Raw genomic sequence first — 15410 nt, 5'->3', positions numbered from 1 at the left:
AGGCTCTGCTTTCCTTAATAAAACCTGAACCACGTTCAATTTGTCAGTATTTTCTTTTTTTTTTTTTTTTTTGAGACGGAGTTTCGCTCTTGTTACCCAGGCTGGAGTGCAACGGCGTGATCTCGGCTCACCGCAACCTCCGCCTCCTGGGTTCAGGCAATTCTCCTGCCTCAGCCTCCTGAGTAGCTGGGACTACAGGTACGCACCACCATGCCCAGCTAATTTTTTGTATTTTTAGTAGAGACGGGGTTTCACCATGTTGACCAGGATGGTCTCGATCTCTTGACCTCGTGATCCACCTGCCTCAGCCTCCCAAAGTGCTGGGATTACAGGCTTGAGCCACTGCGCCCGGCTCAGTATTTTCAAAGAATCAACTTTTGGCATTTTAATTCTTTAAATTGTTTGTTTTATGTGTCATTGATTTCTACTCACTATTCTTTCCTTCTATTTACATTCTGTTTAATTTTTTCTTCTTAATGTGGAATTTTAGATCACTGACTTCAAACCTATTTACTTTTTAAATATAAGCATTTAAAACTTTAAAATTTCTGTGCCTGCGAGCGGTGGCTCATTCCTGTAATCCTAGCACTTTGGGAGGCTGAGGTGGGTGGATCACCTGAGGTCAGGAGTCCGAGACCAGCCTGGTCAACATGGCGAAACACCGTCTCAACTGAAAATATAAAAATTGACTAGATGTGGTGGCAGGCACCTGTAATTCCAGGAACTCGGGAGGCTGAAGCAGGAGAATCACTTGAACCCAGGAGGTGGAGGTTTTGGTGAGCCAAGATTGTGCCACTGCACTCCATCCTGGGCCACAGAGCACTCTGTCTCAAAAAAATAAAAATAAAAAAATTGTAAAATTGTTTCTAAACACTGCATTAGCTAAATCCCACAGATTTGTATTTGTTGTATTTTCATTATCTGTTTTAAACTTTTAAGTTCAGGGGTACATGTGAAGGTTTGCTTTAAAGGTAAGCTTGTATCATAGGGGTTTGTTGTACAGATTATTTCATCATCTAGGTATTAAGCCTAATGCCAATTAGTTATTTTTCCTGACCTTCTCCTTCTTCCCATCATCCACCCTCCGATAAGCCCCAGTGTATGTTGTTCCCCTCTATATGTTTATGTGTTCTTATCATTTAGCTCCCACTTATAAGTGAGAACATGCAGTATTTAGTTTTCTGTTCCTGTGTTACTTTGTAAAGGATAATGGCCTTCAGCTCAACTGATGTCTCTGCAAGGGACATGATCTACTTCTTTTATATGGTTGCACAGTATTCTGTGGTGTATATGTACCACTTTTCCTTTATCCAGTCTATCACTGATGGGCATTTGGGTTTATTCCATGTCTTTGCTATTGTGAATAGTGCTGCAATGAACATCCACATGCATGTATCTTTATATCAGAATGATTTATATTCCTTTGCGTATATGCTCAATAATGGGATTGCTGGGTCAAACTCATATTTCTGTGTTTAGGTCTTTGAGGAATTGCCATACTGTCTTCCACAATGATTGAACTAATTTATACTCCCACCAACAGTGCATAGCGTTCCTTTTTCTCTGCAACTTTGCCAGCGTCTGTTATTTTTTGACTTTTTAAAAATGGGATTGCTTAGGTTGTCTTTCAGAGTTTTGGTAATAGCCATTCTGACTGGTTTGAGATGGTGTCTCATTGTGGTTTTGATTTGCATTTCCCTAATGATCAGTGATGTTGAGCTTTTTTTCACATGATTGTTGGCTGCATGTATGTCTTCTTTTGAGAAGTGCCTGTTCATATCCTTTGCCCACTTTTTAATAGGGTTATTTAGTTTTTTCTTACAAGTTTGTTTAAATTCCTTATAGATGCTGGATATTAGACTTTTGTCAGATGCGTAGTTTGCAAACATTTTCTCCCATTCTGTAGATTATTTGTTCCCTCTGTAGATAGTTTCTGTTGCTGTGCAGAAGCTCTTTAGTTTAATTAGATCCCATTTGACAATTTTTACTTTTGTTGCAATTGCTTTTTGGTGTCTTCATCATGAAATCTTTGGCCATTCCAGTAGGGCATGATGGCTCACACCTGTAATCCCAGCACTTTTGGAGGCTGAGGTGGGCAGATCACTTGAGGAGTTTGACTCAGGAGTTTGAGACCAGCCTGGCCAACATGATGAAACCCCATCTCTACTACAATTACAAAAATTAGCCAGGCACAGTGGCTCATGCCTGTAATCTGAGCTACTCAGGAGGCTGAAGCAGGAGAACTGCTTGAACCGGGAGATGGAGGTTACAGTGAGCCGAGATTGTGCCATTTCAGTCCAGACTCCAGCCTGGTGACAGAGCAAGACTCCATCTCAAAAAAAACAAAACAAAACAAACAACCAGAAAGAAATTCCTATGTCCTGAATGGTATTGCTTAGGTTGTCTTTCAGAGTTTTTACAGTTTGGGGTTTTGAATTTAAGTCTTTAATCCATCTTGAGTTGATTTTTGTATATGGTATAAGGAAGGGGTCCAGTTTCAATTTTCTGCATATGGCTAATCAATTATCCCAGTACCATTTATTAAATAGGGTGTTCTTTCTCCTATTGCTTGCTTTTGTCAGTTTTGTCAAAGATCAGCTAATTGTAGGTGTGTGGCCGTATTTCTTTGTTCTCCATTCTGCTCCATTGGTCTATATGTCCGTTTCTGTACTGTACAATGCTGTTTTGTTTCCTGTAGCCCTGTAATATAGTTTGAAGTTGGGTAATGTGATGCCTCCAGCTTTGTTCTTTTGCTTAGGATTGCCTTGGCTATCTGGACTCTTTTATGCTTCCATATGAGTTTTAAAATAGTCTTTTCTGGTTCTGTAAAGCATCTCTATTATAGTTTAATAAGAATAGCATTGAATCAATAAATTGCTTTGGGCAGTATGGCCATTTTTGTGATACTGATTCTTCTTATCCATGAGAATGGAATGTTTTTATTTGTTTGTGTCATCTCTGATTTCTTCGAGCAGTGTTTTGTAGCTCTTTGTAGAAATCTTTCAGCTCCCTGATTAGCTGTATTCCTAGGTATTTCATTATATTTGTGGCAACTGTGAATGGGACTGCATTCCTGATTTGGCTCTAGGCTTGACTGTTGTTAGTGTATGGGAATGTCTGTGGAGAGAGGATCCTCCATCCTCACCCAATAGCAATGAGATTGAATGAAATGGTATTGACTGAAGCTAAACAGACTCCATTTCCCCTTTCCTCAGTGTCAGAGGGTTCCAGTAAGAAGCTGAGCTTAAACATTTACTCAGAGACAATGAATGTAAGTTAGTACTCTGCTTTTTCTGGAAAGGTGTCAGTAGGGCTGAGGCTGGAGCTGAACTTCTGCCCTAACCGTCTGAAAGAGACAGTGTAAACTGGCACTCTACTTCTGCAGGTTGGTGTCAGCCAGCTTATCAGGGAGCTAAATATTCACTTCCACCAAGACCTGTGTGCTATACCTAAGCAGGGGGATGGCTGTTAAAAAGGAATACTTTTTAGAACATAAAGTCTCACAGTATTACAAATATCCAAAAATATAATTTTAAAAATCACACATAATACCAAGAACTAGGACAACTACAACTTTCATGAGAAAAAATAATTAATATATTATCAACAGATGTCAACAGTGATGGATCAGATACTGAAGTTCACAGACTATCATAAAAGCAGCAATCATAAAAATTCTCCAGTAACCAATTGTAGATTATTTGAAACAAATGAAACAATAGAAAACCTCAGCAGAAAATTGAGAATATTAAGAAGAATCAAAGGGAAATTATTGAACTGTTAAAACAATAACTGAAATTAGCAACTCACTAATCAGCAAAATAGTTAATTAAAAATGACTAGAGTAAGAAATAATGAACTCAGCCTGGGCATGCTGGCTCACACCTGTGGTCCTAGTACTTTGGGAGGCCAAGGCAGGTAGATCACTTTAGGTCAGGAGTTTGAGACCATCCTAGCCAACATGGTGAGACCCTATCTCTACTAAAAATACAAAAATTAGCTGGGCGTGGTGGCATGTGCCTGAAATCTCAGCTATTTGGGAAGCTGAGGCAGAAGAATCACTTGAACCCAGGAGGTGGAGGTTGCAGTGAGCCGAGATCATACCATTGCACTCCAGCCTGTGGGAAAGAGTGAGACTCCATCTCGGAAAAAAAAAAAAAATAATGAACTCAGTGACAGATATATAGCAACTACACAATAATAACAACATGGAGAAACAGACTAAAAAAGAATAAATGGAGCTTCAGGGTCCTTTGAGGCAATACCAACAGATGAAACATTTGTATCATCAGAGTCCCAGAAAGAGTATGGCGCTGAAAAATAGTCAAGAAAATAAACTTTCCTAAAGTTGGCTAAAGTCATAAACCTACAGATTCAAGAGGTCAAGCTAACACAAATAGGAGAAGCCAAAAGAAATCCATGCCAGTATGCATTATAATTAACCTTCTGAAAACAAAACACAAAGATGAACTTGCTTCAGCCAGGCACAGAGCCTCATGCTTGTAATCCCAGCACTTGGGGAGGCCGAGGCAGGTGGATCACCTGAGGTCAGGAGTTCGAGACCAGCCTGGCCAACATGGTGAAACCCTGTCTCTATTAAAAATACAAAAATTAGCTGGGTGTGGTGGCATGTACCTGTAATCCCAGCTACTAGGGAGGCTGAGGCAGGAGTATCTCTTGAACCTGGGAGGTGGAGGTTGCAGTGAGCCGAGATCACACCATTGCACTCCAGCCTGGGCAACAGAGAAGATTAGCATGGCCCCTGTGCAAGGATGACACACAGATTCATGAAGCCTTCCATATTATTGGGGAAAAAAAAAAAAACCCACAAAGAAAAAAATCTTGAAAGCAGCATGTGAGAGAAATGACACCTTACCAACAGAGGAAAAGCAATTCAAATGACAGCAGATTTCTCATCTGCAACCATGCATGCTAGTAGGAAATGGCACAACATTCTTCAAGTTGTGAAAAGGATTGTCGGCTGTGGAATTTACATCTAGCAAGAACATCCTCAGGAACGAGTGGAAAATAAAGACGTTTTCAGACAAACAAAAACAAAGGGTATTTATTGGTAGCAGGCCTACCTTTTAAAATGGCTAAAATGTCAAAATAGGAAATAAAAAGCAGAAGGAGGCTTGGAACTTTGGAAAAAGAACAATGGAATGGGTAAAAATAGGAATAAATCAGATGGACTCTTATTCTCTTCATGAATTTCTTACATCATATTTGATATAAAAATCTTTACATGATATGGTGCTTAATGTATGTAGAGGAAATACCTAAGAGAATTATACTTTAGGGAGAGATGTCTACTTTTGAAAAGATGGAATAGACATATTTTCCTTCTTTCTTCCATTCAGTACAGATAAAATCAAACAATCCAGCAATCTCAATCCTAGGTATATACCCAAAAGAAAGGAAAGCAGTATATTAAAGAGATATCTGCACTCCCATGTTTATTGTGACACTATTCACAATAGCCAAGACTTGGAAGCAACCTGTGTCCATCAACAGATGAATAAATAAATAAAATGTGTTATTTATGCATAATGGAGTACTATTCGGCCATAAAAATATGAGATTCTGTCATTTGCAAGAACATGGATGGACCTGGAGGCCATTATACTAAGTGAAATAAAGGCAGGCACAGAAAGACAGCACATGTTTTTTTTATCTGTGGAAGCTAAAAATTAAAACCACTGAACTTACGGACATAGAAATTAGAAGGATGGGCTAGGCGCCCTGGCTCACACCTGTAGCTCCAGCACTTCTGGAGGCCGAGGTGGGTGGATTGCTTGAGCTCAGTAGTTCAAGATGAGCCTGGGCAGCATGGCAAAAAACCCCATCTCTACAAAAAATACAAAAGTTAGCTAGGTTGGTGGCCACACCTGTAGTCTCAGTTACTCAGGAGGCTGAGGTGGGTGAATCACTTGAGCCTGAGGAGGTTGAGGCTACACTGAGCTGCGATTGCACCACTGAACTCCAGCCTGTGTGGCAGAAAGAGACCCTGTTGAAAGAAAGAAAGGGAAGGAAGGAAGGAGAGAGAAAGAGAGAAGGAAGGAGAGAGAGAGAAAGAGAGAAAGAAAAAGAAAAAGAAAGGAAGAAAGAAAGAAAAAAGAAAGAAAGAGAAAGAAAGGTTGCCAGAGGCTGGGAAGGGTAATGGTGGTGGTGGATGGTTGATGGGTACAAAAAATAGGAAAATAAATAACACCTAGTATTTGCTAGCACAACAGGGTATATTAAAATTAATTTTACATTGAAAAACAGTATAATTGGATTGTTTGAAACACCAAGGATAAATGCTTGAGGTGATGGATACGCTATTTACTGTCATGTGATTATTACACATTGCATGCTTGTATCAAAACATCTCAGGTAACCCACAAATACATTCACTTACTATGTACCCACAAAAATTAAAAGTACAAACAGTTAAACAGACAAAAAACAAGGGTGCAGCCAGACGAGGTCACATAATCCCAGCACTTTGGGAGCCTCAAGTGGGAAAATTGCTTTAGGCCAGGAGTTCTGGACCAGCCTGGTCAACACAGACTCAGGTTCGTTTTTTTGTTTGTTTGTTTGTTTTTTTGAGATGTAATCTCACTCTGTTGCCCAGGTGGAGTGCAGTGGCGCAATCTCGGTTCACTGTAACCTCCACCTCCGGGGTTCAAGCAATTCTCCTGCCTCACCCTCCTGAGTTGCTGGGACTACAGGCGCCCATCACCACGCCCGGCTGATTTTTGTATTTTTAATAGAGACGGGGTTTCACCATGTTGGTCAGGCTGGTCTCGAACTCCTAACCTCAGGTGATCTGCCCGCCTCGGCCTCCCAAAGTGCTGGGATTACAGGCGTGAGTCACGGCGCCTGGCCGCGAGACCCAGATTCTAAAAAACAAAACATAAAAATTAGCCGAGTGTGGTACTATGCACCTGCATTCCCAGCTACTCGGAAAGCTGAGGTGGGAGGATTGCCTGAGGCCCCGAGTTTGCGGCTGCGGTGAGCCTCGATCACACCGCTGTACTGCAGCCCGGCCGACAGAGCAAGACCCCGGCTCAAAAAGTCAGCGAATAAAGCGAAGGGGTGTACAAACAGGCGTGAATTCGCAGCATGGAGGACAAGTAACATCTTTAAAAAAAAAATCAGAAAGGCCGTATAAAAAGTTAGAAAAAGAAAGACTTGGGGCTTACGTGACCACCCTTCTCGTGAACCCGAAAGTTAGATTTTACTTTCCGATTTTTCACCGTTTCTCCTGGATGCTGCGGTCCCGGCCCTCGCGGCATTCTGGGTGTTGTAGTCCCTCGCTCCAGGGCATCCGCGGTAGGGCAGTCGCGCGCCCCGGGGCAGACTGGGTAGTGTAGTTCCGCGCCAGGAGCTCGTTTCCGCGTCCCGCCATCGTCGCCTGGAGCGTGGTGAGTGTCCTTTCACGGTTCTGGTGAGTTAGCCCGGAGGTGGTCCCTCTCGCAGCCCTTCCCCGGGAAGGAGGGCCGGGAAAGCTGGCGTGGGCAGTCCTGGCTGTGGCGACACGCTTGAGTTTCGGGTGTGGGGTCTGGGCGTGCGCGGTCCGCCCGGAGAGCGGCTTTGGCAGAGGTCCTCTGTTGGGGAGGGAGCGTTGTTGCGAGCTTCTGGCGGGCTTTGGGCCCAGCATCTGAACCTGGAGGGGCCGGCGCAGGCCTGAGACCGACTTCTCATCCTACTCTGCAGGTGCGTCCCGGTACTTCTGGGGCCCTTGAGTGGGCTCTGCCTGGGGTACCGACACAGCGTCCGGCCGCCTGCATCCCACCATTCCCTCCCCACTGTCGCACCTGGGAGGTCTCTGGGCCAGCAGGTGCCTTTGGGGGACTTGATATTCTCGGTTGGAGCAAACTTCCCCATCGGTGTGAGGCACGCGGCTGGAGCAGCAGTCGTCGGGTTGTGTTGTATCGTATTGGTATCGAGGCTGAGTCTCGCTCTGTCACCCAGGCTGGAGTGCAGTGGCGCAGTTTCGGCTCACTGTGACCTCCGCCCCTCGGGTTCAAACGATCCTTCTGCCTCAGCCTTCCTAGCAGCTGGGATTACAGGCGCCCGCCACCACACCCGGCTTTTTGTATTTTTAGTACAGGTGGGGTTTCACCATGTTGGTCAGGCTGGTCTCGAACTCCTGACCTCAGGTGATCTTCCCGCCCCAGCCTCCCAAAGTGCTGGGATGACAGGCGTGAGCCACCGCGCCTGGCCTCAATAGGGTTGTTTATTAGGGCTCGGTGTGGCTGGCTAGCGCACCACAGTTGTGATGGCGCAGCTTGGCCACTAGCACTCGGGTCTGTGGGGGAGGATTGTTTAGGGGTAGACATCCAGACTTAATCTTGACAGTTGGATACGGCTAGGGCCGTACGACTTGGGTCAGTGGCCTTGGAGCCTGTGGGCCCTGCTGCACCTTGGTGAGTTTGGGTAGAGTTAGAGGGTTTGGTTGGAGTTAGACATCCCTGGATTGTGGGTTGTCTGGGGGAATGCTTGTGTCCAGATTGTCGGCTTTTGCGGCTATGTCACACTCCCTTGGACTTTGGGACCCTTCAGGGAGCATGGGTGGGAACAAGTATAATTGTGCCCATAGGGCCAAGGAACATTTTTCTCAAGCCCCAGGGGGCTGTTTGCTGACTCCCTGAATTCCTGGAGGTGCAGGAGGAAGTGGGGAGCAAGGCATACTGACCTACATTCTTATTTCTAACTTTTCACTATGAAACCATTGCAGAGATATCCAGAAGTAGCTATAAAGTTCCATGAATTCATCACTCAGATTCACTACTTATAAATGACTCACCTGTTTTCTTTCTCCCAAATCTGCAACCCCAAGTGTGGATCTCTTTGGAAATGGTCTTTTTCACTAGGGGTCTATGCCAGGGTCTGCTGCCTTGAGTGCTGGCCCTCATAGAGTGAGTTCAGATCCAGGTCTCTCCCTTCATGACTGTCACTTTGAGCAGGGTACTTAACCTGGAGGAGCTGCTGTGAATGTGGAATGAAGTAAAACTTGTGTATGACATTTCTCTGCTGTAGTGCTTTAAAACAGATTTCAAATATCGTATCATTTCATCTGTAAATGGCAAAAGCCGTAATTACTTTTGCATCAACCTAACACTTCAGTATGCATCTCTCATACATGAGGAATTTAAAGAAAAGCAACTTCACCATTAACAATCATACCCAGCAAAATTAACAAAATTTAGTTAGTATCACTTCTTCAGGCTGTGTTTTTTCCCTATTTGTCTCAAAAGATGTCTTGCTACAGATGTTTGTCCACTGCAAAGCTTTCCTGAGTTTTCTCTGGCAGAATTACTTCCATCGTCCTCTTTAGTCGCAGAGCACTTTATGACATGAGGACTTCACCGTTTGCATGGTACATCTCAACTGCCGGGCTGTTCCACTGGTTTGAGATAGTTCTCTGAGGGGACAGGCACCTTGTCTTGTTCCTCATGTGTCACTCACAGTGCTTGGCACGCACCTGGATTGTGCAACTGACTGACACTGAGGGTATGAATTGTCCTTTTTGCCTGGAAAAGAAAGTTCACGGAGGATAGAAACTCAGATGGGAAAAGGGGTCAGGCTGTCACTGGGGAAAGCCTAGGGTGCCAAGACTGTGTGAGGATCTTATCTGAGGTAAAAGGGATCCACTGCTGGGTTCTGACAAGAGAAGGTTCTATCAGTGCCCTCTCTCTCTGCTCCCTTTTACAGTGAAAGTTATCAAAAGAATTATCTACACTTGATGAATGCAGTTCCTTTCTGTACATAATCTAATTTCCAAATATTTCAGGGATTTCTATATATTGTTACTGACTTCTTATTTAATTCCATTCAGGTCAAAGAACAAATGATGTATAATGTCTTTTTGCAAATTTATTGGGAGTTGTTTCACAACCCAGCATGTCGTGTGAGTTTGGGAATGTACCACGGGCCCTTGAAAAGACTGTACATTCTGTTGTGCAATGGTGTACTAATAATATCAGTTTGGTCAAGTTAGTTGATTATTATAGTCAAATCTTGTATTTCCTTATGGATTTTTTTCCAGTTATTTTATCAATTGTTGTGAGGTCAATTCTCCATTGAATCCTGTCAATTTTTGCTTCACGTATTTTGAAGCATTGTAGTTATAAGGTGCATACACATTTATCTTTGTTACATCTTCCTAATGAGTTGATTGTTTTATTATCATGAAACATCCCTTTGTATCTCTGGTAATACTTTGTCTTGAAATATGCTTTATCTGATAGTAATGTAGCCATTTCAGTCTTGTTATGTGTACTCTTTGCATGGTATATGTTTTCTCATCCATTTTCTTTCAACTGACCTATGTCTTTATGTTTAAAGTCTTTATTTTGTAGACAACATATCGTTGGGTCTTTTTTTAAAAAAAATCATTTTGGCAATCTGTGCCTTATTTTATTTATTTATTTTTAGAGACAAGGTTTTGGTGTGTTGTACAGGCTGGTCCCCAACTTGTGGGCCAAAGCAATCCTCCTGTCTCAGCATCCCAAAGTACTGGAATTACAGCATGAGCCATTGTGCCCAGCCAGTCTGTGCCTTTTATTTATTTATTTATTTATTTATAATTTGAGACGTAGTCTTGCTCTGTTGCCCAGGCTGGAGTGCAATGGTGTGATCTTGGCTCATTGCAACCTCCCGATACTGGGTTCAAGCAGTTCTTCTGCCTCAGCCTTCTGCATAGCTGGGACTACATGCCAGGCTATTTATTATTATTATTATTTTTGTATTTTTAGTAGAGACAGGGTTTTACCATATTGGCCAGGCTGGTCTTGAACTCCTGACCTTGTGATCTGCCCTCCTCAGCCTCCCAAAGTGTTGGGATTACAGGCATGAGCCACTAAATCTGGCCAGTGTGTGCCTTTTAATTGGAATGTTTATTTCATGTAATTATGGAAACAATTAGATTTAGGTCTCTTTTACTGTTTGTTTTCTTATTTGTCTCCTGTTTTTGTTTTTTTTTTTCTTCCTCTGTTTCTATCCCTGCCTTCTTTGGGCCAACTGAATTTTTTCCTTAGCATTCTAATTTAACTTAATTCAGTATAATTTAATTGCCACTTAGTTATACTGCTTTGCATTTTTACTTTATATTTTTAGTTTATATTTTAGTTTACTTTATATTTTTAGTTTATGTATTTTAGTCTACTGCTTTAGAGATGACAGTATACATTTGTAACTTGTCACAGTCTAATCTTGTACAACTTCATGTAAAATGAGGGATCTTATAATTGTATGGGTACTTGTACCTACCTGCTCCTTCATTCTTCAGGTTATAATTGTCATATGTATTGAATCTTCATATGCTATCAGTCATAATGCTATTTTAATATATTTGCTTTAAACAGTTGTTTATTTTATTTTTTTTAGATGGAGTCTCCCTCTGTTGCCCAGGTTGGACTGCAGTGGCACAATTTCAGCTCACTACAACTTCCGCCTCCTGGGTTCAGGCAATTCTCCTGCCTCAGCCTCCTGAGTAGCTGGGATTACAGGCACACGCCACCATGCCCAGTTCGTTTTTGTATTTTTAGTAGAGATGGAGTTTTACCACGTTGGCCAGGTTGGTCTTGAACTCTTGACCTCAAGTGATCCGCCCACCTTGGCCTCCCAAAGTGCAGGGATTATAGGCATGAGCCACCACACCTGGCCTCAGTTATGTATTTTTTTTTTTTTTTTTGAGACGGAGTTTCGCTCTTGTTACCCAGGCTGGAGTGCAATGGCGCGATCTTGGCTCACCACAACCTCCGCCTCCTGGGTTCAGGCAATTCTCCTGCTTCAGCCTCCTGAGTAGCTGGGATTACAGGCACGTGCCACCACGCCCAGCTAATTTTTTTTGTATTTTTAGTAGAGACGGGGTTTCACCATGTTGACCAGGATGGTCTCGATCTCTTGACCTCGTGATCCACCCGCCTCAGCCTCCCAAAGTGCTGGGATTACAGGCTTGAGCCACCGCGCCCGGCCTCAGTTATGTACTCCAGCCTGGGTAACAAGAGTGAAACTCCGTCTCAAAAAAAAAAAAAAAAAAAAAAAAATTTTATCTACTATCTAATCATGTGCATGCTTCCTCAATTGCCTCAAAAATGTCTAAGCAAGGTTCACATATTACAGTTGACTGGTATCTCTCTCTCTCTCTTTTTTTTTAAAGACAGAATCTCACTCTGTTGCCCAACCTGGAGTGCAGTGGCACAATCTCGGCTCACTGCAACCTCCGCCTCCCAGCTTCAAGCAGTTCTCGGCCTCAGCCTCCCGAGTAGCTGAGATTACAGGCATTACCACACCCGTCTAATTTTTGTATTTTTAATAGAGACAGGGTTTCACCATCTTGGCTAGGCTGGTCTTGAACTCCTGACCTCATGATCCACCCGCCTCAGCCTCCCGAAGTGATGGGATGATAGCCACCATGCCCAGCTGATTGGTGTCTCTTTAATTCTTTTTTTATTCTATAAGATCTATAAGAGCTCTTTCTACTGTATTTTTTCTACTGTATTTTTCATGCTATTCATTTGTTAAAAGTGTTGCATTTAAAAAAAATTGCAAACATTAGTTCACACCACAGAATGTTTGCATAATTTCTTAATGACTGTTTCCTCCATATCCAGAATGCCATGATCATACTGTTGACAAAAAGAGTCAAACTATGTAAAATATTTTTAGGGATTTATTCTGAGCCAAATATAAGTGACGGTGGCCCATGACAGAGCCCTCAGGAGGTCCTGAGAACATGTACCCAAGGTAGCTGGGGTAGAGCTTGGTTTTATATATTTTAGGGAGGCATGAAACATCAATCAAATACATTTAAGAAATACGTTGGTTTGGTTCCGAAAGATGGAACAACTCAAAGACGGGGCTTCCAGGCTATAGGTAAATTTCAACATTTTCTGGGTTGACAGTTGGTTAAGTTAGTTTGAAGACCTGGGATCAATAGAAAGGAAATGTTCAGGGTAAGATAAAGGATTGTGGGGGACCAAGTTTTATTGTGCACAGGAAGCTCTCATAGCAGATTTCAGAGAGAGCAAGTTGTAAAATGTTTCTTACCAGACTTGAAAGGGTGCCTGGCTCTTAGTTGATGATCTCTTGGATCTGGAAAGGAACGAAGAAAAACAAAGGGGAGAGGGGGATTCTCTCCAGAATGTGGGTTTTTCCCACAAGAGGCTTTGCAGGGTAATTTCAAGGTATGGCAAGGAAATATATTTTGGGGTAAAACATTTTTATTTTCTTCCTTGTTATGCCAGAGTCAGATTGGAAAGTAAGTCATGACATACAGGGTTAAATAAAACTCATCTGATGAGAATTTATGGTTTATAGGGCATGACTCCCCAGGTCCCTTAGATAGGAATTTGGGTAAGATTAAAAAAAAAAAAAAAATCAGAGCTTTGTTCTTAACACCTAATAATATTAACAATAATTCTCATCACATATTGAATTGTCTCTTGTAGTCTGTGTTAGAAATAAGAACTGAGTCACCAAGAAAACGAGCACTCAAAAAACAGATTTCTCAGTAAGGCAGATTTACTTCTACAGAAGGGTGCCGCCTTCGTCTGATGCAATTGCGGGAGCACACTGAGTAGGGTGGAGCTGGGATCTTTATCCCTAACGTAGTTCCTGTTTCTGTGTTCTTTCTCTGTTGGCTGGAGTCAGACAGCACAGTCTAAGCTAACCCAATTAGCTAGTGTTTGAAATTGAATATGATTGATTAGGTGGGAAGGGAGAGGCTGTCCGTTGCTAAGGTGGGAATAGCTGTTTATGGAACAAGTACAGGGCATGTTTGGGTGCGGCAAAGGCAGGAAGGGCTGTTTACAGAACAAGAAAGAACAAGAAAGCACAGGGAAGTTTGAAGAGGAACTTATTATTCTCAACATCTGCTTTTCTTATTCGTTTGTATAAAACAGGATCCAGTCAAGACCTATACTTGTCATCTGAGGAATGATTTAAGAAATATTTTCATTAAGAAAAAAATCTACCCCTACTTTTCCCTTCTTAAAAATACCTTCCTGAGATTGATTTATTTTAAGACTAGGTCAATTACTAACTGCCCATTCTTAAATTTCAAGTTACATTTCAAATTTGGGGACCTATTTTTGATATGTGAGTGGAGGGGAGGGTGCAGCCAGGATCACATAGAAGGAAACTCAGATTATGGCCTCCAGCCTTCTTCATATCTCCCTCAAAACTAGGAATCCCGCCTTGGATTTCCTGAAACCTGTCCTTTGGCCTCAGGGTAAACGTGGATGGAATGCTTTGTTTTCAGTATGATGACACATTTTATTTTTCGACGTGAATGCTCACTGAAGGGCACTCTGAGGCCTTTTTCTTTTAACGGAGTTCACCCAAAGTCTCACCGACCTGCTGGAAGATGGGGGCTCCATTCCCCAACCAGAGTTTGGATCTGCGTCTGTCGTTGGCCCAGCTCTGTGAGCTCTATTTGTAAGACACTGGCTAAGAATGGGCTTCACTGATGCCCTCTGCAACCTGCCTTTGTTGCTTCCCTGTTCCCGTACTCCCTACTGAATTGGGAGGCTGGACAGAGTGTGAAGGGTGTTCCTCCCAAGTACCTCTCTCACTTCCCATCTTTCCCCAGATTTGCCTCTGCAACTTGACTCTCCTCTAGGAAGAGCACTCCAGAGAGCAGGAATATGGCCCCAGGGCTCCTGACAACCAGGGAGGAGGTGAGTCCTGAAATTTCTTCCTAGCTCTTGCAGGAAGGATTCATAATCTTTTCTTGTCCTGAAGGCTACCTTCTTAGTGTTAGGCAAAGCCTATCTTGATCTTGCAGGTGTGACTCACCTGAAGTTCTCAGTCCTATTTGCTACATTTATGACTCAGGTATTCACCAAGTAGTTAATTGTGACCATTACATCCTGGGCAGTTAGAATAAAAATACAGGACATCCATGCTTATGTGCCCAGTGACTCCAAAGCCATACAAAATTACAGTGGCTCACACCTGTAATCCCAGCGCTGTAGGAGGCTGAGTCAAGTGGATCACCTGAGGTCAGGAGTTTGAGAGCAGCCTGGCCAACATGGTGAAACCCCGTCTCTGCTAAAAATACAAAATTAGTTGGTCACGGTGGCAGGCACCTGTAATCCCAGCTACTCTGGAGACTGAGGCAGGAGGATCACTTGAACCCAGGAGATGGAGGTTGCAGTGAGCCAAGATCATGTCACTACACTCCAGCCTGGGCAATAGAGTGAGACTCCATCCCCAAACAAAAAAATGTAGGAAGGCTCTCAAAAGAGAAATTGTTTAATTTGCCCCTGAAGGGTTTGGCAAGCTGAAGAGTTACCGGAAGAGACTGCTGTGAAAATGGTGCAGGATGGTGGCCCATGCCTTAATCCCAGCCACTCGGGAGGGTGAGGCAGGAGAATCGCTTGGGCCTGGGAGGCGGAAGTTACACTGAGCTGAGA

At 43.0% G+C, this 15410-nt stretch overlaps 1 protein-coding gene and 1 pseudogene across 7 annotated transcripts in view; both read left to right on the top strand.

Moving 5' to 3' along the window:
- The first annotated feature begins 254 nt into the window (after nucleotides 1-254).
- Nucleotides 255-15410, top strand: part of ZNF169 (zinc finger protein 169) — a 41157-nt gene continuing 26001 nt past the window's right edge. For 2 of the 7 annotated variants that reach the window (XM_039475221.2, XM_039475220.2), the window contains exons 1-2: nucleotides 256-7409; nucleotides 14585-14672. In XM_039475221.2, the coding sequence (XP_039331155.1) occupies nucleotides 14640-14672 (33 nt within the window). In that variant the 5' untranslated portion in view covers nucleotides 256-7409; nucleotides 14585-14639. The other 5 variants (XM_074395554.1, XM_074395555.1, XM_074395558.1 and 2 more) reach the window with 5 other exon arrangements.
- LOC120366464 (U6 spliceosomal RNA) lies at nucleotides 4738-4807 on the top strand (annotated as a pseudogene).

Source organism: Saimiri boliviensis, chromosome 2 (assembly GCF_048565385.1).
Source record: "Saimiri boliviensis isolate mSaiBol1 chromosome 2, mSaiBol1.pri, whole genome shotgun sequence".
NCBI classification, from domain to species: domain Eukaryota; kingdom Metazoa; phylum Chordata; class Mammalia; order Primates; family Cebidae; genus Saimiri; species Saimiri boliviensis.
This window is presented reverse-complemented; position numbering and strand designations above follow the sequence as displayed.